General features: G+C 39.8%; 1 protein-coding gene and 1 pseudogene across 1 annotated transcript; one reads left to right on the top strand and one right to left on the bottom strand.

Moving 5' to 3' along the window:
• Positions 1 to 9,339: 9,339 nt before the first annotated feature.
• Positions 9,340 to 11,478, top strand: LOC116677186 (transcription factor jun-D-like; annotated as a pseudogene).
• Positions 11,479 to 16,669: 5,191 nt separating this feature from the next.
• Positions 16,670 to 22,349, bottom strand: LOC116677185 (ras-related protein Rab-3A-like). The gene is given in 5 exon segments (XM_032507837.1): positions 16,670 to 17,098; positions 17,755 to 17,879; positions 18,657 to 18,775; positions 22,111 to 22,268; positions 22,271 to 22,349. Coding segments are annotated over 5 exon segments (657 nt in total). The 5' UTR covers positions 22,335 to 22,349; the 3' UTR covers positions 16,670 to 16,907.
• Positions 22,350 to 22,683: the final 334 nt, after the last annotated feature.

The following is a 22,683-nucleotide window of genomic DNA, read 5'->3' as shown; positions in this document are numbered from 1 at the left end:
ACAACTGAAATGATGGTTCATTCATCCACTGGTCAGTTGAAAGCAGCAAACATTTTGATAAGCCTCATTTACATATGTGTTTATTCATTCATTCATTCATCAAGCAAAAATGCCAAATATGTTTTGCTTCCAACTTCTCAAATGTGCTGCTTTTCTACGTCACAGACGAGGCCCGGGTAGCCTACGTAATTGGTCTGCTCCGTGGAAAGGCCCTGGAGTGGGCTTTCGCTCTTTGGGAGTGACAAAACCCCTGCGTGATCTCATACCAGGAGTTCCTGGCAGAGATTAGGAAACTATTTGACCACCCTGTCCGAGTTATGGACTTTTTCCAGGGAACCTACTGCTTTGTAGAATATTGAAGACACTGGCTATCGAGAGGGGGTGGAACGAGGAGTCCCTACAGGCAGTATTCTATCAGGGTTTGACTGATTAATTTAAAGATTAGTTAATTTCTTATCCTGAGCCTCAGAGAATTATTTACCGGGTAGCCTTGTCCATTCGGGTGGACAGATGCGGGAGAGACGATGGGGGGGGGGGTCTCCTAACCTGTTGCTGACCCTGAGACCAAGGTGTTTTCCAAAACAGAGGAGACTGGAGCCAAACCCTAGACCATCCTGCCCCGAAACATCATCGTAGGGGCAGTTATCTGGAAAATCAAGGAGGAGGTTAGTTTGTAATCAGCCTTGCCCGCCGGACTGTTTATTTGTGCCCAAATCTGTATGCTCAGCTGTGCTCCAGTGGGCACGCGCTACTAAGGTTGCTTGTCACCCGGCTGTTGCCCATACGATGGCAGCTCCATGCCGACCGTCGCCGTACTCCTGCACCCTGGACATGGTCTGGCTGACAACCTGGGCTTGCTGAGCTTTTTTTTCCTGTCTGTCTGTTTTTTTTTTGTATTTTGTGTGACGTTCCTGAACGTACCCTGTTCAGGTTGTACCTGGTTGTAGGCGGGAAATCCAGGATTGAAACTGCACTCACCTGTTTCTCATCAGCATTCTACCCACCTGGTCCTGATCATCATCACCACACTATTAAAGCTGTGACCTTGTTAGCCAATAGTCATGTGTTGTGCTTGTGTGTCAGCCAAAATTGTTAGTTAAGCTCTGTTGCTTGCTTCAGGTTGCTCAACTGACTCATGTTCCCCTGTGTGCAGTATCTTCACCCTGGATTTCCCTTTATCCCTGCCTGACAACCAAAACCATCTACCACATCATACCATCAAGGCTCCTGTTCCCCAGCATTCACCTGCCAACCTGTTCAACACCACCATCAGCGTTCTCTCACCTGTAATATCTGGCATAACCTTTTTGTCTCCAATAAATACTCAACTTTTTTCACCACCTACCTTGTCCTGGTTTGTGTTTGGCTTCAGAACCTGAGAGTTTCTGACAGAGACAGTTACAAAATCTTTCCACCAAATGTAATTTACATTCGTCTGTTTCACAGTCTAGATGGAAAATGAATAGAAACCTCCATTTGAGGTTAATGAAGCATCTTGCTCAACACTTCTATCATGCTGTGGGACTAAGTTTGTTGCAAAATAATATAAATACAAAAAATATTATTTTATGTTACAAAAAATAATAGAAGCCAGATAAGCAGGCTGTAGCACTGTACACACTCTACAATGTTAAACCTTTTAAATAATAATTAAACAAACTTACACTATAAAGAATTTTCCTGTAAACAAACCGTAAAGAACTGGAGCAGGGTTGCCATTATGTTACTGTAAAATTAACAATAACAATATCTTACTGTCACTTAAATTTACAATTTTGCCAATACAGTGAACTGGTTTTTATTACTTTTACAGAATTCTACAGTTAACTAAAGTTAAAACTACATTATATAACTGCGTTTTTCCTTTTTATTTTACAGTATTACATTTTCCGGCCTAACAAACCTATGTTAACCTAAATTAATACTGATTTGGAAGATTATACACGTAGAATTTGTCACACAAAATACAATTGACTAAACTTTTGTTAAGGCTATAAAAGACTTAACTGGCTGTTAGGCTACTCTTCCCAAATTCTCTGTAAAGTTATGGTTACCACGAAAACATTGCGCAAGGAACAGAGCTTTTACTGATTTGTCCATCATATACAGTAATTACAATGTGAGAGCTTTTTATTGCACTTGACTTTTTATTTTGATATAAAGTTGGAAACTTAACATGTAGAACAATTGCATGTTAAATGATTGTTGACAAAAACCTGAGAGACAGACTATCTCAATAGCCAAAAAGTACAGAAGTCCAAGTATTGGAAGATGGCGAGGGAGTGGGTTATTGGATGACTGATGGCCAGGTGAAGAAACCACTCTCAATCAAGCATTGGTAGCCCTCGGACTGCATGTGAGACAGACAGAGAAAGACATGAGGTCCAAAATAGATTGCAACTTCTAAAATGCAAAATCAGCATTCCCCTTATTTCATCTTATCACAATAAATGAGGAGCATAAAAATACAAAAAACATATAAAAAAACAAGTCCTAATTTAACCCCTCAGACAACCAAATTAGCAATAGTTAGCCGGGAACATCCAAACAGTTGAAAGGTTCCTGAAACAGAACACTAACAACACAAAGTTCCACAGACTGTAAAAGGTCATAATGCTTAATAAATGTACTGGCAAAAAAAGACCTCCTTGTGTTGTCTGATTCATTCAATTCTAGCTAGTTGCTGAATCCTTCTATTATGACATGCACATAAATTCGGTATGCAAACAAACTGATAGACTTTACATCAATTTATGAATTAAATACAATTGCTAGCCTACTCACCAAATAATTAGTAAGATGGGGAACCTGTTAAGTGTTCAATGTGCTCCTGGTGGCTTTTGAAATTTGAACGCACCATAAAAGGACGTTATTACTTGCATTAAACCGTCATAAACACGCTCAAGTCATACATCGTTAGAAAGCTTAAAGTCTCATGATTCCATCGAGCCCACACACAAGCAATAAGGTGACTCACAACGGTTACAATCATGTTCTGAAGTAAAGCAAGACAGACGGATTGAAGTATAAAATGAGTTTGCTTTCCTACCTGTCTGCTCGTGTCTTTAATCACAGCGGTGAAAGATCGCCGAAAACGTTGTTTTCCTCCTTCGTAAACATGTCAAACTATTAGAATATCCAAGCCTTGTAATCCATAATTATCTGGTCCCCTCACAATCTTGTAGTTTCTGGCCAAGTTTCGACGTTCAAAAATCTAGGTAGTGCATCATTTCTCGGTTTTGATGGCGTGTAACTTTTTCCCTGTGCGCGCTAGAAATCATGTCGACACATCATTGTAATCAGTGGGGCCAGCACGTTCGAATGACGCTGGTTGCCAACCAATAGCATGATTCTATCAAAAGATACACTCAAACTAAACCAACCATATCGCACAGCAAACATTGGGCCCACGTGGGAAAGAATGACAGTTGAAGCCACCAATTAGAACGTAGGGGCATAAAACTGGCATCCCTGTATAGCCAGTAAAGAGACGAGTTGAATGGTACCAGACATGGCCAACAAAAACTAACCCTGAGTTCACTCCAGCTGTCTGAAAGCCAAAAATAAGGCTGTCTTATGGCATTTCAACATTTCATCAAATTATGATTACTTATTCCTATAAATCTATGTATCTACTTATTTTAGGAATGTGTGTGAGTGATGTGGATGTGTTTTTGTATTTCAGAAGTTATGTATTTAGCACTTTTTGGGCTTTTTTAGAAATAAGAAATTAGACAAACGCACAGACATATCTGTAGAAAAACATTCATATAAAATCCATTTTATAAGCAATTTTCTTCTGGATTTTTTCTGTTCAAAGTTGAGACATTTTGCTAGGGCACTATTTTAGTATATAGCAGTTGTAATATGCTTACAGTAGTGATTTTTATTAATTTTTTAGATGATTTACTTGGACGGAAATAGAAATTCTGTGTTCTAACCTCTGTAGCTCTGTGTCAATAAGGCCTAGTGTCACAATGCCACTAGAAACAACAAGCTGAGAGTGTTAGCTTCACAATGAACTCAGGGTCATCACAGAGGGCCAAAGTATGTGGAAACTGCAGCATGTTTTAGGGGGTAAAAATTTAGGCGAGAAAATCATATATTTTCCAGTGTGCTTCAAGAGGTTAAAGAAAAGAACGAATCAAGCTTCACATTTGCAGTTCAGGTGAAGTTGCTCTTACCAATGCAAAGAGTAGGCTGCATGACACTGTTAAAGCTACATTGTGTAAGAATATCTCCCATCTAGTGGTAAAACTGTTTATGACAACCAACTGAATTTCACTTTCTAGCCCCCGAGCGCGTTCAAACTTCTACGGTGGCCGAACCCGAAATTAGCGACGCTAATCTGAGGGATACATTGAGATTAAGATTTGGTGTTTTTTTCTTCAGCACTATACATAGGGGAGAACCGGGACATTTGAAACGCGGGACGGATGAAACATTCCAGTTTTCTCCGAGTGAAATGATAATAGACAGACTTCCTTTGGTGAAAACATGAGCATGTTAACCTTCTTCCATCAGCCAAATATCTTCCTGTTATTTCCTATAAATGAGTTTTGATGGTCGAAAGTAAACTTCAGTAGCCTAGTGGTTAAATTTTTTTTTAATTATTAATGAGTGTTTTTCATTTAAAGGTTTGACTGCATGCTTATTCAATAGACCATTTAGTGTTCTCCACAAACCCCGACATTTTATATTGCATTCTTGTTACATGAGAAGCAAAAGAGGCTGTATGGCATTTGTCTATGTCGGTCGGTTGAAACAGCTGTTTCAACTGTCCACGACCTGGCTGGAACTCTATGGATTTTAAGTAAATGCACAAATATCTGTGTTTATACAATTGGAAGTGAGACATGGAAAAGCAGTTTTAGAAAAATGAAAATATATTTGAGCCCATATAGGGGTGGTCGAGTTTTCCCATGTTATCCTATGGAGACTGACGGGCTGTTGCGCGTTATTTTGATGTGGTCTAACCCATGTAAAAACCTTGTGAATATTCCACAATATAAACCTGATATGAATGGAAAAACCTACCGTTCTAGCTATAAAAATGGCCGAATCATCCACGTGCATTATATTTCAATATAACCGCTTCATACGCCTCAGGATGACGACAATTAGCTGTTAACAGACATTCACAAAGACGTATAGCCCTCCAACAATCCATCTAAAATAACACCTTTTGGAAGTACCATTCATAACATACAGTAAAATATTAAAGTTGTGGGAAGTTTATATGTCTTTAACTGTATGTTTCATTCGTCCCCCCATTCATTGGTCCATTCCAGGAGGGACAGATGAAACATTACGCACGTCCCACCTTTGCTGTAAGATTTGCTGAACGGTTTTGTTGAAAGCTGAAAATGCAACTGTATTTGACAGATGACACATGTAGATCGCTAGTGACCAAATATTACTTTTCAGTGCGATACGATCGCTTTGTAAAGTACATTTAATTAAAAAGTGTTTCAACTGTCCCTAGTAAATAAAGAACAAGTGTAGGCACATGTAGTTGTCCCACTGATATGCTCCACTGGGCCTGGTGACGTAGTTTCAAAGTGTAGGAAGTTCCGCATTCATGGAGGACGTAGGAACCCCATGCACAATGTGAGTGTGTGAGTGTATCAGTGGTGAGGGGTTGGTTTTAACAATACCTAGCTGTTCTCACACACACAAACACAAACACACACACACACACGCACACACACGCACACACACACACACACACGCACACACACACACACACACACACACACACACACACACACACACACACTGACAGTTTCACACACCTTAACCACAAAACCTCACCAGGCCTACACCATTTCACGGTTATACATAAGCTGCTGTAGAAAAAAAAGACAAAAGCATTCAATATTTGATCTTTTTTTCAAGGTCATGTTACTATAGCTACTGTATATACATGGAACTAACTGAAACATCATATTAGAACCATACTTACAAATGTCAGTTCACACTGAGATTTTAATATAACTAATTGAATTATCTAGTACTAGTTTTTATTTTATGTATACACTGTAAATAATTACTGTTAATTTACAGCAGGATTTCAACAGTGTTAACCTGTAATTGTTAAACAGCGCTTACAGACATTTTGTTTAGACATTTTTAACAGAATTATATTCATAATATAGGCTACAGCACTTTACTGCTAGTCAACTGTCCAAAGTATTTACTGGTTGCTGCATGTTGATGCCTTTAAGGCTTAATTTTGTTCTACAAATACATATAATAGCAAATTATTCATCATCCACATTACCACCAAAGAGGTTTAAGATCACATCACCACATTTTCAGAAAGAGCAATATATTCCTATAAACCCATGATGATCATGTATGAAAGACAAGTGCTGCAAATGGAAATGAGATCTAAGATAAGATTTTATTTGACATGTGTTTTATTTTTGAGCACATGCACACACAAAGTCACATACCTGCTATTCAGGCACTGTATCATTGTTGGCCTGGTATTTATATTTTATTGTTACTTTGAAAGAATGCCTTGCAAGCTTATTCAATATCAAATTACATCCAATGCATGTTCATTGCCAAACCAGCTGCCAGCAACACCACACTTATTTAGTTTACAAACCTCAAGTTCACAAGGAATTCATAGAAATTAAGGTGAACGTAAGCTTTAAAGTTTGTTTCTGACAGAAGAAGATGAATGCTCATGTTGGACTTCAACAAAATGTACATGCATTCTCAAGCGGAAACTCTAAATTAGATTTTTACATTTTGAATTTACTTTTCATCATTCACACGCAAAAGAAAAATCTAAATCAAAATTTCAAAATGTTTCGCTCTCATTACTCATTTTTCACAAGTGTTTTCTTATGTTCACCTGCTATTTGTCCGTGGTTAAAGTCAATTAAAATGTCCCTGATGCTGATACTCAAAATACTACTGCAAAAAAAACATCTGTGTGTTTCAACAATCATAAGGCTAAATTCACTGCTTTCGTGCCTTATTGTGTGTGTGTGTGTGTGTGGTGTGTGTGTGTGTGTGTGTGTGTTGTGTGTGTGTGTGTGTGTGTGTGTGTGTGTGTGTGTGTGTGTGTGCTACATCCTTTTCCAGCTACTGCCTCCTTTTTTTCTTGACTGCAGGCTCAGCACCCCCACTCTCTCAACACTGATACTCAGCTTTTAGACAAAAATATCTCTTCCCCCCCCCACCTCCATTTCCGCCAGTTTTGAGAGATCTGACATCACAGGGTCCATCATGTGATCCACCCACACAAAGCTTTGCAGTGATATACGGGGCCTACCTGTGACGCACATACCTCCTCTGTGTAACCCTTTACAAGCCAGGGCACTGTTTGCTAATGGAAGAATTAATTTGGCCCCATCTCTGTATTTATGGACAAACCAAGCATGGAAACCAAACTGAGACGTGTCACATTAAAGGAACCATTCAGTTAATTTATTTTGACTTGGAACGTGTCTGTCGTGCATAAAGATTTTATACAAGTGTTTAAACTTATTAGGATAAAACTCCTTTAAATGTACCATTGTGTTGTGAAGGCGGTCCCAACATATAGGATATTACAATCAGCACATAACAAAAAAGAGTGACAGAATAGACAAAAATAGACATACAAAAAAGACAAAGCACATAGATTCATTAATGAAAACATTGAAAACATTACAACCAAAGCAGTCATTAATAGATGAACAGTTGAGTGTAAGTAATACAGTCTGGTATGAACTGTATTAACACAGAAGATATAGACAAGTAGTGTGTTATCATTATTATAAGTATTGTAAACTTATAGGTGTTAGCAAACATAAGAAGATTACAAGGGGAGGGATAGTCTGGAAAATCCTGACAAAATGTTCTAACCTTGCACAAACAGAACTTCCACTAGTGCTCACCAAACTTGCACTAAAGATGTCCGCCTCGTTTTCATTTTTAAAGAAATCCACTGAAAACAAACAGTGGTAATATCCTTTAAACTCTTCTTGATATTCTGGACGTTAAATGTTAAAAAGGAAAATTCAATTACTAAATGTAATGCCAATTTGATATCCATTTGAAAAGTGGAAAGTGAAATTGGAAAATTTGTGAGAGAAAATGGAAACTCTTAACTGAAATTATCATGTGATTAGGATGTGGGCTGCATGCAGATCCAACTCAAAAACAACTTGAAACTGTAAACTGAGCCAAGCAAGTGTTGAAATCAGATCAGTTTCAGATTCAACTTCTCCAAATTGTGTTGTACAGGAATATGAGTGTCTTGACTGAGGCTCTAAAACAGAAGTGAGCAGCCTTTTTTTTAAGGAGACATCAACAACGGTCCATGTCCTGAATTATGAAAGCTGATATTTCCATTGTATCCTGCAGTTAAGCAATTATCATCCCTACATTAAGTATAAAAAAAATAATAAAAATAATAAAAACATGGTTCCCAGCGCTTCACATTCCGGACTTTATTTTATTATAAATATTTCTTGTTTTCTCTGCTCTTTATGGCAATAGGACTGGTAGGCTAGGCCTACCAAAGATCATCTATTGAGAATATGAATAACTCATACAAAGTCTTAACACACATTTAGCCTACATCTCCCCTAGCACGTTTAAGCACATCTCTCAGTCTTCCTCAGAAGATGCTCAGTTGCTATGGAGAAATATAACTAGCCTAGGATGAGTGAATCCTGTATGCTCTGCTAAACGCCATTGTGTTGTCTGACAGTTACTTTAACACATTGAGAGTCATTACAAACATTTATGTTAGTTGAATTTCAAATACTTAACTTCAAATATTACACATTAAGTGACTCTTTTATGAGCTAAGGTCTGCTAATTACCAGCATAACCCAGCACCATTTCAACCTGAACAGAAATCTATAACTGGAATGGGTGAAACCCCCTTGGGTGTGCCCCTAAACATTTTTTCCTGACATTGTTTTTCGTTTCTAAAGTTGAAGCAACAAAAGCAGAATAAAAGCTAAATTGGTAAATGACCATATTCATAAAATTGACCTGCTCTCGAGATAAACTTTATTCCAAGAATGACCATAATAAGATAGCTACCTATAACCTGAATTATTCAACGTGTTTTCAGAAAGATCGATCAAACAGCCACTGTTCCATTTTATTTAAGAATAGACTATAATAGACTGTAATCTATAAAACTAGATTAGAAGTAGGTCTACAGTTGAAACGTATGTATCCGGAATGGAGCGAAGAATGACATTTTTTTCGTGTCTCCTCCTCCTCTCTGCTTGGTTCCTCCATTATTTCAATGAAATATTGGAAAACGTAATTTCTGGCCAATGCGCGCCGATGTGACATAATGGAACGTGCCAGCCTAGAAAAGCTCGCGGCGGTGCGCGCGGGCGTTCAGTAGCCTACTCAGATCCTGCTCGAGAACATAAGTCTGGCAAGGCTTTCAGTAAAGTAGACTGTTAGACAAATCAATTAAAGCTATATTATTACACTACTGCTGTTCATTTCTGTGAGGTTATGGGCAGGGCACCACTGTGAGGGAGTGTTGAGCAGTAACGTTAGGACTTGTCGTTTATCATTATCCACTGACATAATGATGAAGAAGGATATTCACTCGAGCCTGACGGACGAGGCAAACCTCAAACCGCATCTCCGCGACGCCGAGACCATCCTAGGCTCTCCGGACCTGGGGCTGCTCAAACTGGCCTCCCCGGAGCTGGAGAGGCTTATCATCCAGTCCAACGGTATGGTCACTACGACACCAACAAGCCCCCAGTTCCTCTACCCGAAGACGATAACGGACGAGCAGGAGTTCGCTGAGGCTTTGTGAAGGCGTTGGAGGACTTGCACAAGCAGAACCAGCTGAACGGAGCCGGGCAGACGAACAGCAGCCTGGATCTGGGCGCTAACATCGCCCCGGTCACCATCCAGCCGGACCTACCGGTGTATACGAACTTGAACAGTTACGGTATCGGGCCAATGGAAACCACTGTCAACTACTCCACGGACACAGTCCCTTTCCGCCTCCTCCTTCGCATCATTTGGGGGCAGCCCCGCCGGAGCTGTCTCGGTCCAGCCACCGAAGGAGGAGCCTCAGACGGTCCCCGACGTTCAGAGCTTCGGGGAGAGCCCGCCGCTGTCTCCCATCGACAATGACTCACAGGAGCACATGAAAGCCGAGAGGAAGAGGCTCAGGAACCGGATTGCAGCCTCCAAGTGTCGGATGCGCAAACTGGAGCGGATCTCGAGGCTGGAGGACAAGGTCAAATCGCTGAAAAGCCACAACACCGATCTGGCCTCAACGGCTAGCCTGCTAAGGGATCAAGTGGCGCAGCTGAAACAGAGAGTCCTCAACCATGTCAACAGCGGCTGCCAGCTGCTACCACACGAAGTGCAGGTGCACTAGTCGGAAGGACAGACCTGCATTGGGCTACCGACCAGCATATAAGCTTCATGGACTTTCTTAATGTTGGTATTTCTGTATTGTATAGCGTAGCCCCGATGTGTGCTGTTCCCAGTGAAAATAATGCAGCTCACGTAGGCCAAATGTAGGCTATTATTAATTGGTTGGTGGTTTTGAGCATCGGCTATATGTAAATAATAGGGTAGGCTAGAGCCCAATTCAAGATAAATGGTGATAACAAGACTCTTCAGCAGTATTTGGGCAACAGATTATAGGATACATTTTAATTCGTAAAGTAGCCTAGGCCTAATTACCAGGATCCACCTTCCTCCACAGTCGCCTCCACCCAACGGAGAGCACAAATCAGACATTGTTTTTTGGATATATGCCGAAATTCAGAGCCTTTTAACATGGTCGATGTATGGAATCCCGTTCTACCTCGTATATTGTATTGATGAACAAAGCTGCATTAAACTGCAGTTTCCTTTAATTGACTTTGGCTTTGGGCTTTCCTGATGAGAGAAAGAGGCAGCCCTCATTGGTTATATGCATTGTGCTCAACTTTAATGACAGAAAGCACAAAATTAGAGATTTTTTTTCTGTAAAAAATGTTTACAGGCTTGCCGTGTCTGTATAAAGTTTCAAACATGGACCAAACTGATTTATAATATTTATCCAAACTTAAGCTAATATTAATATAATATTTATGACACAGATACCCTGAATATATTAGAAAGTGTCTGTAAGAAAAAATGCACATACACCCACATTTGATATGTAAAATATGACCTAGCTTAGACCATTTACCATTTATTTATAGGGAACAATTTGCATGATGTTTACATACTCGAATGTTGCCCACAGCTGGGTGTCAAAGGGTGCAATTAATCAGTGTTTATAATCTTTACTCTTTACAAACACATGTTTTTATCTATTTTTTACTCTACTGTGTCCCTATTTCATTGTGTTCTGGTTTTAATGTGAAGAACGTAACCTTTTTCGTTGCACTGACTGTTGCTGCCAACTCAAGCCTACAGTTGTTTGGCTGTATGCTGCTTTGTCCTGAATTAAATGCTGCTTGGCAATAAACACTGTTTCCTCCATTTTGACAAAACTCTCATATTTGCATGCCTTTTGTGAAATCATAGGTCTAAGTCAGTGTGTGTAACAGTGAAGGAGCTGTTAGTGGAGGTTAGTGGACCCTTATGTGGTTCTCCAAAGAAGGTGGTCAAAATCAAGACATAGCCCACTATAGCCATTCATTTTAAGACGATGATGTTCAGATTCATAAAGGTATTCAACTAACTAGGCTGACTGAAGAATCAGTTTTGTCTTTCATTGCACTACTCCAAGAATGACATGGAAAATTCTGTTTATTAATTAATGTTTTAAACATAAAGACAGTGAGAAATTATTTTGAGGGTTCTGTGGCAGTGCCAACAGAAAATTAAAACTATAACTGGCAACAGCTAAAACTCAACACAATATCATTATAAACAATAGTGATTATTTTTTCTGGATCATTTAATGTAGGCTACATTATTTTGATAAGTAGTACATTTATAGTTGTTCCTCTAATGGAGACCGAAATAGTGATTGTGTAATAGGATGGATTCTGTGTGTGTGTGTGTGTTGTGTGTGTGTGTGTGTGTGTGTGTGTGTGTGTGTGTGTGTGTGTGTGTGTGTGTGTGTGTGTGTGTCCACACGTCTGTGTGGACAGTTGCATCACATCATCACCCTGGTGTCTTTCTCCCTCTGCTGGTTAATTGAGGAATTGGTTGAAATTACATTTTTGGTGAAGATGTTTGGACAGTTCTGACACATTGAAGGATCTGGAAGAGAATGAGTTTGATTTTGCATGTCGTTGAACAGATGTCAGCCCATAACAATGTGATCATTGGGTCTGTATGGCTGATTTATTTGTGTTTTATTGAGTCCTTAGCAAGGTAGAATAAATCTCATTAGATGAGGTTCCTTACAACATACTGTTATTAAATGTTGTTATCTTTATCCACATCTATGTAGGGGTCCTTAAAATCAGGGTTAGACCAAAATACTAATTATATCAGCCTTTTCAGTAAACACTGGGTTGCCTTTTGATGTTAGCCAGTCAGTGTTGTCCACCTACAGTATAATGAGCAAGATGCTCTTGTCTGACCACAGTTCAAGAAACTTTTGTGAATTGGATAATACATATTATAATATATATAGTGCATATCGTTTTTGACTTTAGTGTCTAATTATGGCCTAAATATATATTTTTCATCCTAATAAGAGTCCAGTTGAAGGAAAACGTGAAGCTGAAAGGCATATACAGTAGAGCCCTAATGGGGCAATGGAGGCCTCCCTCACGGACAATAACTGTGTACAATTTCAAAAGCCATGTAACAGAGAGACAAAAACATTTCATGATTCAGCTGAGTGGAAATATACTGTAGAAACAGAAATGTTTGGGCATGTTGACCTGAAAGGTAGGAAGGTAGTATGTTGTCAGTCACTCTGAGGCAGGAATAGATGGGATTTTGACAAAACATCAGTTAACTAACTGCAAAACCAGAAGCTAATAATACACTTCCTCTTGTCTCCCTTTATGCCTGCCCCTGTCACTTGTGATATTATATCCTTTGCTCATATGATGGTTATTTATTGGGAAAATCTAATGTAACAAAAGAGTTACTTTTGATTGTGGTTTTTACATGCATTCACCTGGTTAGTCTAGACTTGATGACAGGATCACTTTGCACAAATATTTTGAACACTTACTGGCCAAGTACAAATCTGTGCGCATTTAGCAACAACTCTAAAGAGCTTGTAGCTGTACAGTATATTTATACATCGTCTGACAGCAAAAAGTGGAACATTGACATCTTGAGGCAGTTGGGACGACATTTTGGGAAAACATTTGCCATCAACATGAAAGACTTTGAGCTTTCATGACACCAAAAAATGTGATTAGTCAAAAGAAAATCTGAATTTCAACTTTACTTTCTAGGGTTAAAACAACATTCATGATGCAGCACAAGTGTTTTTTCAGTTAGTATGCATACATGATATCAGTTAATATTGGGATTTTAACCTCATTAGAAGTAGCAGGTAACAGTACCCATCTCACCAACAAAAGGAACAAAATCTTGTAAATCTTCAAAAACAAGAATCAACTAATTGTTAGTAACGTTTTTATTGTTTTACCACAAAGTACAGATAAAAACATCCACAGCATATTCTCTCACCTTCATGGCCCAAACTGAGAAGGATGTGAAGAGGCAGTACGAGACCATTTGCAGTATGTTTCTTTGTGCTAGTAGAAGATCTAAGGTCGGCAACTTCTACCAAGCTTGATGACTTTTTTTGTTGTAGATACTGTAATGTGTATTGCTTATGTAACAGAGTAACACATTCATTCACAAGCAAGCCTAGTAATGAATGCAGATACAGTACAACATGGCTGTTTATTTGTTTTTTTTTAGGTTTTTACTGTCTTTTTTTTCATTGTTGCAAGCCTTAGTCGATACAACACAATCCACACATATGACTCAAAGATCCCATATTTACAGATGTGGTTTATATAGAGAGGAAGACGCTTTAGAAAGGAGAACAGTTGAAAAGTTTGTATTTTACCGGAAAAGAAACAGTCACAACCAGTAAGAAGTAAAATGTATGCAGGATCAAAATCGTCTCCCAGGTTTGTCGTGATCATCACTCCTTTATAATAATTAATACTTTGGTGGGGCACTTTAACTGGGGCCTCAGACTTTGAAAGTCAGTGGCACATCTGTGATTTCAGGTTGGTATGCTACACTTGATAGTTAATTAATGCAACAATTACTCTCAAAATAAATGCTTTTCTGAATTATATTTTCTTCAGTCACATAGTCAGAGTCACTTTGTTTAAGAAGTTGATGGTGTTGACAGTGACTTGTGTAGTGCTTTGCCCCCTCAATCCATCCTCTTTATCTCTGTTTTTACTGCAAAAGGTATGCATTGCCCACCAGCAAGCCTGGCATATCAATGACATAACAATAAGAATGATTTCTAAATTACCCAAGTTCACTTCAGTCCTCCAAGCAGGATTTGTTTTATTACAGTTTTAAATTTGGTCACACTGCTCATTATGGCGTCCTACAGCAAAAACAGTGAGCTGCTTCTACAGCAATCTCTGGTGAAGTGAAAAGAGCAAATACCCGGCAAACCAGTTTTAACTGTGGAAACTCTATTCAGACAAGGGTCCAAACATCTTCTGAGTGTTTGGTGTAGTAATGTACACCCATAATGAAGGATGCCATGTGGACTTACTGTAAAAACAGCTGTTAGCAGAAATGTGGAGTGGTTGGAGCCAAGAAAACCTCAGAACAAAATATTTAATTCCTGCATTGATTTGAAACTAGTGGCAGAAACGCAACAGCTACCTGGTCTGTGAACATATCAGCCTCCAGCTGTTTGATGCTTGTTAAACAGTGCTGTTTGTACGTCTCCTGAAGACTGAACATTGGAGATAGCATTGCACAAACAGAATGTAATACTGATCCTGAAGAAGTTGCTTACTGTGGGCTGTTTGTCACAAAGCGAGGAACCATTAAATTCCTAAGTGTTGGCTGTATGTCACACATGTCATCCTATTCTCTCCTGATGTTTCCTTTCACTCCCTCTATGGGTCAAACTATTTGATAATAGCAGAATACCATAAAAGTATCTAACAAAACAACGCTGTTTGCATCCTCCAAAGCCATTCCATCATATTTTAAAGAATGATGAAATGTTTGAATGATTATTGTTACAGGAAAATTTGATATTTGATAAAGTAGCTGTGAATATCCAAACAGCTCTCAGGAAGATGAAAACTAAATTTGTTGAATTTGAGTCTGAGTCATAAATGGTCTGTTGTAATAATCACGTCATTTCAACCTCAATCCTTTGCATCCCCAGCAGGATTTTCTCTGCCTGATATTAAATACTGGAATATCAACGTGTAGCATTGTAAGTAAGCACAACTGCACAACTGTATTACACAAAATGCTATTTCAGATATTCTTATATCTTTATGTTTTCTGTTAGCGACAGCAGGAACAATAAACATGTTGAGGCTGTTGGGACAAAAAGCATCAATGTTATTGCTCATCAAGGAGTAAAATAAAATAAAGATTTGAGCTTTCTGAAAGCTCAAATCTTTATTTTAAATGTTACTTGATGTCAGCTGTACTGCAGTTGCTGTCTGGCATAAAGGATTTATGATGCAGCACAAAGTTTATACAGCAAGCGCCTTCTTCTTATATAAGAGACATTTTAAAATGCTTCCCTTTATTAGCAGTAGTGCTGGAAATCACACTGAGTGGTTTGGCGAATGACCAACATTTTAGTGATTTTCTGATTGGTAATTCAGACTCAAAGGGTCATTCCACTGTATTTTCTAAGCTGGAAGTTTGAATTTCTGACGTCCCTGGAAGGCAGCATGAGACAAAACCGAGAGGGAAATAAAACGACTCACTGAAGAGCTGCCGAGGGTGCAAACAATTCCACACATCATCCAAACAAACCAACAACATAGACCTCTTATATTTAATACTATCCTCATAGAACTTTAAACTTTTAAATTCCTTTCAAGAAATGCATTTTAAGAAATGCATACCTGTAGATATTATATATATTACACAACATGTATATGTACATTAAAAGTAATAAATAATTAAATAAAATGTGTCTCTAAATATTTTTGCAATTTTTTTACGTAGCTCTTTCTTGTTCATATTTTTCCCCACCCAGTGTCGACAGAATAAATGGGGCTCCAGAATACAAAAACATAAAAAAGGCCAAATGAAAAGGCTCAGATGACTGATGAAAACAAAACACTTACAGTATACCTGCAATTTTCATGTGTAGATACCAGGTGACCCAACAAATGAAACAGATACCGATACATGTATGTTTGATTCTGTGTGCATCTAGAATCTTAAAAGAAATGAACACATCAGTATGGAGCAAATTTCAGCCGCATCATCCCTCCCACATCAACTCCACCGTGGCTTTCTCGGTCACTGCATCCAAGGCTGAAAACCTTTCAAGAAATTTGACTAACGTGAAACAAAGTACTGTAAACATTGGAAGGATTTAAATGGCACTCTGAGGACGGACGCCGTCAAATCCTTCTTGTAAAACCACACTGAGGAACAGGGAGACAACGAAAGATGGATCGGGAACCTTCAAGAACCTGGTTTGCAAAGAGTCTGAACACTGTATTTTGATTGAACTTTCTTTGGCATCAGATAAACACCCGCCCTGATCAAACAATCACCTTTTAGCTCTTTTAAGAGGAGCAACCATGCCTCTAGCAATGGTCCACCAGCAGCTCAGAGCATTTCAGACACTTTTTAACCAGGTTCTTGTGCCCCTCAGCCAATGATCCTTACTAGGTTACAGAAAGAAGCAGGAAAGTGAGTGAAAGGGGTGTTGGGAGTATTTGACCCGAGGTCCCAGGGTCCAGCTGAAGGAGGACAAGGAGGAAAGTGGGAGGAAAAGGGTTTAGGGGAAGTAGTCAGCTTTAACATGCACAGTCCTGGTGAGGAGGAGCAGGCTGCTCTGTCAGCTGGGGTCCCTGTTTGGCCCCTGTGACGGCGGGATCTCCGGCATCCAGGCTCTCGGACATCTTTTCACAGATGATGTCGACCAGGCGCTCAAAGGTCTGCTTCACATTGATGTTGTCCTTGGCGCTGGCCTCGAAGAACTCAAAACCTGGAGAGGAAACAGGGTGTGGAAGATGGTCAGAGAGGTTTAATGGGGACGTATTCTTGCTTTGCCAAACCTTCCTTTACAGCACTGCCAAGGAGGGTCTGGCTAGTCAACACAGCATTTTGGAAAGGAAGAAAAAGGTGCTCGGGTTTATTGGCATTTCTTTTAACCAATCACAATCGACATGGTAAGCACCCGACAGTGCCAGGAAGGGACTTGTTTTGGTGGAATATGTGTACGTTCAAAGCTGTTTTAGTCGTGCAACAGAAAACTCTGATTGGACAGACAGTCTAGCTAGCTGTCAGGATTTACCCTGCAGAGATCTGAGGACCAGGTAACCAAAGTCCTCATAAATTGACCAGAGTTTAAAACTCCAACACAAGGAAAGTAGAAGGTAACGGACATCCAGATGACAAGAGTGAAATAAGGCCAAAATTCCAAACGGCTACAAAACAATCCCGGAAGTGGAATGTTGTGGATGTAAATTAATGTGGACGTGGTCTTTGTGCAACTGCATAGTTTAACATTATCAGGCTAAACCTTCTGCCTGTCCATCTATTCACTTTAGGTCAGTGTACATAACAAGGAGCTGTATAAAGTGTATATTTGTGTGTGTGTGTGCGTGCGTGCGTGTGCGTGTGTGTACACCATGAACTCACCGAGGTGATCAGACAGCTGTCGACCTCTATCTCCGCCCACCACTCGCTCGTCCTCCATGTCGCACTTGTTCCCTACCAGCAGCACCTGGGCATTGTCCCACGAGTACGTCTTAATCTGAGTCGACCTGGAAGCCAACACACCCAGCAGTCAAAGAGGAAACTGTGAGACTGTGATCAGACTGCAGGCTGAATGTAACCTGAAGTCTGGATTATTCCTCTCACACGTTTTCTAAATAAGTGTATCCAGTAAAAAAAATGGAACAGTCTTTAAACCAAGTGATTGAGCACCGTTACAAAATCCCATCCTGAAAGACGAAACTTAGATGTGACTATTATTTCCCATCTAAAATAAGAATCGGGCAGCATGTAATTCGACCTCACTGCCTGACTATTTTGTCAGTGCGGTTGCTTTTGTTAAAATAGGGCACAAAGAACCCCATTTGTAACACCTTCGTCCTCTCCTCCTGTGTGTTCCTACTCAGCCATCGTAACAGATCTCATTGGTGAAAATGCAGTTTCACTTTCTTTTTAAACATGAAGTAGATGGAGATGGAAAGGAACAGCTGTGTCCAGTATGGTGAAAAGGATGAGGTCACAGTGAAAATAAAACGCTAGACTTTGACCTACTCTATTAGAGTAGGTCTAAATATAGTCAGGATAAACTTTAAAAACTAGACTTTTTCTTTAAGGACAAACAAAATAACAAACAGAGCCAAAGTACAGGCAGGAGACAAAACTAATACATACAGAAACTTGAACCGCATGCCCTGTTCATCAATCATTCGTATCTTTACAGTACATCTATTTCCACTGGTTATCTACCACTTGATCCATCCTGCACACACAGCGCTCCCTCTCACAGGTAAAGCTCCATGGTGTCAGTTTACACTCTCATCACGTACCAGTCCTGGACGGCGTTAAAGGACTCCTCGTTAGTGATGTCATACATGAGGATGAAGCCCATGGCTCCTCGATAGTAGGCAGTGGTGATGGTGCGGTAACGCTCCTGACCCGCCGTGTCCTGGACAAAAACATCAACACAGCTGCAGTTAGTTTTTGACTATTTCTTAAAATTTCACAGAATCTATTTCACAGTGACTTCTGACAGATTTGGTCGAGGATAAACCTTTCTGTCTTCAAACAGTCTATTTGTCCATATTCCTCACTGAGGGTGTAACCACAGCCGCAACAGGGATTCAAACACCATTGACTTAATGATTGACTTAATGAATTTGACTGGTAAAATGATAAAGCACGTAGAATTTGCAAGGTGCAGAAATTCAAGACAAATTCTAGAGTTGTCTAATCCTTTTTTACACTACCCGATCTTGTTTTTAAAGACACAATCCTTGATTGGTTTATGGAACACTATTCCTTAGTAGGTAGAGTCATGTATGCCGACCTTGTATCCTGCATTAAAGATGTATTATCCTGACACACAAAAACAAAACAAAAGAATCCCATGACAACAGGAAATTACAAATAACAAACTGTGTTTTTTATCAGAGCAGATACTTTTGCAGATACGAGAGTGGATTCAGTAAGTTATTTTAGAATGATTAAAATGTTTAAGACCTGCAGATTACCCCACACAACGACTTGGGTTCTCTGCTGTGGTTTCAAAATACTTGAGCCTGAAGAAAGCTTAAACATTTAACATGTCAGACTGGCACATTGTTTCCATGTGCACCAGTACAGCCAGCATATTAAAATGCCTTTTGTGGTTTTTATAATCTTCATCATCTCCTTCTATTGTCTTAATTTTTGCTGCAAGCTTTGACAAACAGTGAGCCTGTCTCCTCCTCCCTTGCTCTCTCTCTGCTTGGCCACAAACCCAGAGGTGAGATTAAATGTCAGTGCTAATTCCTAATGAATGCTCAGGGAATTAAAGCCTGGTGTGTCTCTGATACCCAACCGAGCAGCTTCTGGTCCAACGGCATCACGCATCACTCTGCTGTCAGTGGAGATAAACAGAGTAAAACAAGACACCAATCACTGGCTCTACTGGAAGCAGGCAGCTTTTTGGTGTACATTGAACATTTCTGAGTATTTACACACTGCTTACAACTACATTATAGAGTGTTATAAATGATTAATTTAAATAATTTACAATTACTATTGTAAGCACATCACACCACATATACGGCAAATACCCCGGTTCTATGTCCTGTTATCAAACTTTCTAGGGAATTCTGGGGAAAACACATACAGTAACATAGACCGCAACATGCAGTCTCTGACAAACCATCCAGTCCTTATGTATGGACACAAAAACACACAAAAACAACATACTGTACACAGATACACTTTTTAGCTTTTCTTTTCTTGTGCTCGTTGATGTGTAATCACACACGATCATTCTCAGGGCATAAGAATGGCATTTATTATCAGAGAGCGGCAGCTCTGACATACTGTTGGTTATATGTTCTGCAGTTCATGTCCTGCTCATCCACTCAATGTGCTGCAGGCTGCTCAGGATGAGAGCATCAAGCTCTATACCTAAAACGTCAGTGTAGGTAGCACTGAGTGGTGTTACATAATGAACACATTGGAGTACTCGTCTTTGCATTCACCACGAGCCCTGATACAAAGATAAATCTGGGAAAATTTTAGATTTGCGAACATTAAGTCAATAATCACTTGTCGGGGTGAGACTTAGAATAAGGATCACCTGCCGTGATGTTGTGTGATCTTAACTCTTCGGGAAAACCCAAATTCAATGTTTTCCCTGTTTTCCCTGCTTCCTGGACTCATAGATACATCAATTTAATTTATTGGATTACGAGTCAAAACAAAGATACATTGCGGACTACAAGAAAAACAGTGTAAATCGGCCACTACGTGGACTCAAAACCCAAAAAAGGTTATCTAAACAAGAAAACCTAAATATACAGTAGCCTATTTTACTTGAGTAGATTGAGCTGAGAGATGGGGGGGGTTAATGTGTGTGTTTGTGTGTGTGTGTGTGTGTGTGTGTGTGTGCGTGTGTGCGCCTGTGTGCGTGTGTGTATGTGTGTGTGGGAAAGGGAGGGGGGATATCTACTAGGGTGAGATGTGTGTAGTAGTGGGGGAGGGGAGAGCAGCACCCAGTCATCTAATTCTTGTGCTCTGATTGGCCGATTCTGTCTCCCTTACCAGAGGCAAGACCTGGCAAAGGCTGACAACAGAGACAGCGCTACACACATAACACACACACACACACACACACACACAGACACACGCACACTGCTCTGCTCACCATCACAGCTCTGTCTGCTGCAGTATGGGTGGGAATTATTTTATGATGTACACCAGTTCCTCTAACAGCCTGTCTTTACCCTGCTCTTTGATTGTGTTTACTGCTTAACCCTTAAGAGACAACACATTTCTGATGCAAAAACCACTGCCCTGTTTGTTCCTGAAGGCACATCCATGTTACAAGCTGTGTCATTACTTCTATTGTTTCCAGTCTACTCCTCCCAGGGTCAGCTGAAGGAGCAAGCTGCTGAGACTATGGACGGTGTGCAGATTTATGTGTTTACTGCAATCTGAGGATAGTTACATAATTAAAACTGCAGTACAAGGCAGTGTTTCACAGATTCTGCTGCTCTGTTGAATATGTTATGAAATATCTAATGAAACGTTGGTTGCTGTATTATTAGACATCATTTATAAACGTAACTAACATTTAAGTGTGCTGAGCTCACCTTCTAACCCTGCTATTTGAAACGACATTCAGATGTGGAGTTGGCGCTGGTACGCTCATATCAGACTAATTTGAACAACACGTTGTCCGACTACCAAATGCAAAGTTTTTATAGCTGCTCTAAAATGCCATACAATCCTTCCTGGAAGTCATTCATAGTGTTGCACTCGGTTATTCACATGAAAGAGACAGTTGTGTAAATGTGTGAGGTAGAGGGAGTTTCAGACATTCCACCATCCAACAGGCACTGCAGTTGAAGCACACTGATGCCTGGGGACTAAATAAGTCACTTTGTGTCTGTATAGGCACTGACTGTCCAGCTATAACACTACAGAACACCTTTGACAACGTCAGCAAATCTATTCACAAACTGATTCATCTTAGAAATGCAGACAAATGCACCCGGAACATGGTGGAAGCCAGGAAAACGTGGCTCGAAAGTCATATGTGATAATGCAGCTAGTCATGGAACACTGTTGACCAGCTGCAGGTGATAGTTTGATAAGCGGGTGAAGAAAGTGAAGAAAGCTACAAGCTTGTGACAGTGAAGAAATCAATTAATGGCACTCACTCATTCAACTTCAATTCACCGGATACATGCAAAAGATTGTAGATTTTAGTTTGATTTACTTCCTTCTAGCAACTCAACACGTCATGTCCAGATGTCTTACCCAGATCTGTAATTTGATCCTCTTGTCATTCCTGTAGATGGTTTTCACCTTGAAGTCGATGCCCACCGTACTGACAAAGGCCGGTGTGAAGGAGTCGTCGGCGTAGCGGAACAAGAAGGAGGTTTTGCCCACACTGCTGTTGCCAATGATGAGGATCTGAACATATAGTCAAAGTTTTGGTCCGAAGACTCCTTCTGCCCGTACGTCGCTGTTGCTGAGGCCATCTGTGGACAGAGACAAAGGGCACACACAAATCTTTAATCAAATGGCCACTGTGACCTCTGAATGTAGCTGCAAAGGAACTCATGCCATGTCAATAGTAATAACAATTTCAATAATAAATAATAGTAATGATAATAATAATAAGTTCTAAATAAAAGCTAATTTACATCCAGTAAAAAAAAACATCTGTTTTATTCCTTCCAAGGTAGAGGTCCCAGGTATAACAGACTGACATGATTATACATTGATTATTGCTGAGTTTGCAGCCCAGAAAGCAAAATAATTCATCCCATTTAGTGGGTTGAATTTAGTGCAGTAAAAGTTGTGCATAATGCCTGAGTGAGCATAACA

This window comes from Etheostoma spectabile, unplaced genomic scaffold, assembly GCF_008692095.1.
Source record: "Etheostoma spectabile isolate EspeVRDwgs_2016 unplaced genomic scaffold, UIUC_Espe_1.0 scaffold00004515, whole genome shotgun sequence".
Lineage (NCBI taxonomy): Eukaryota > Metazoa > Chordata > Actinopteri > Perciformes > Percidae > Etheostoma > Etheostoma spectabile.
The sequence above is the reverse complement of the archived record's forward strand: the minus strand, read 5'-3'. Positions and strand labels throughout refer to the sequence as shown.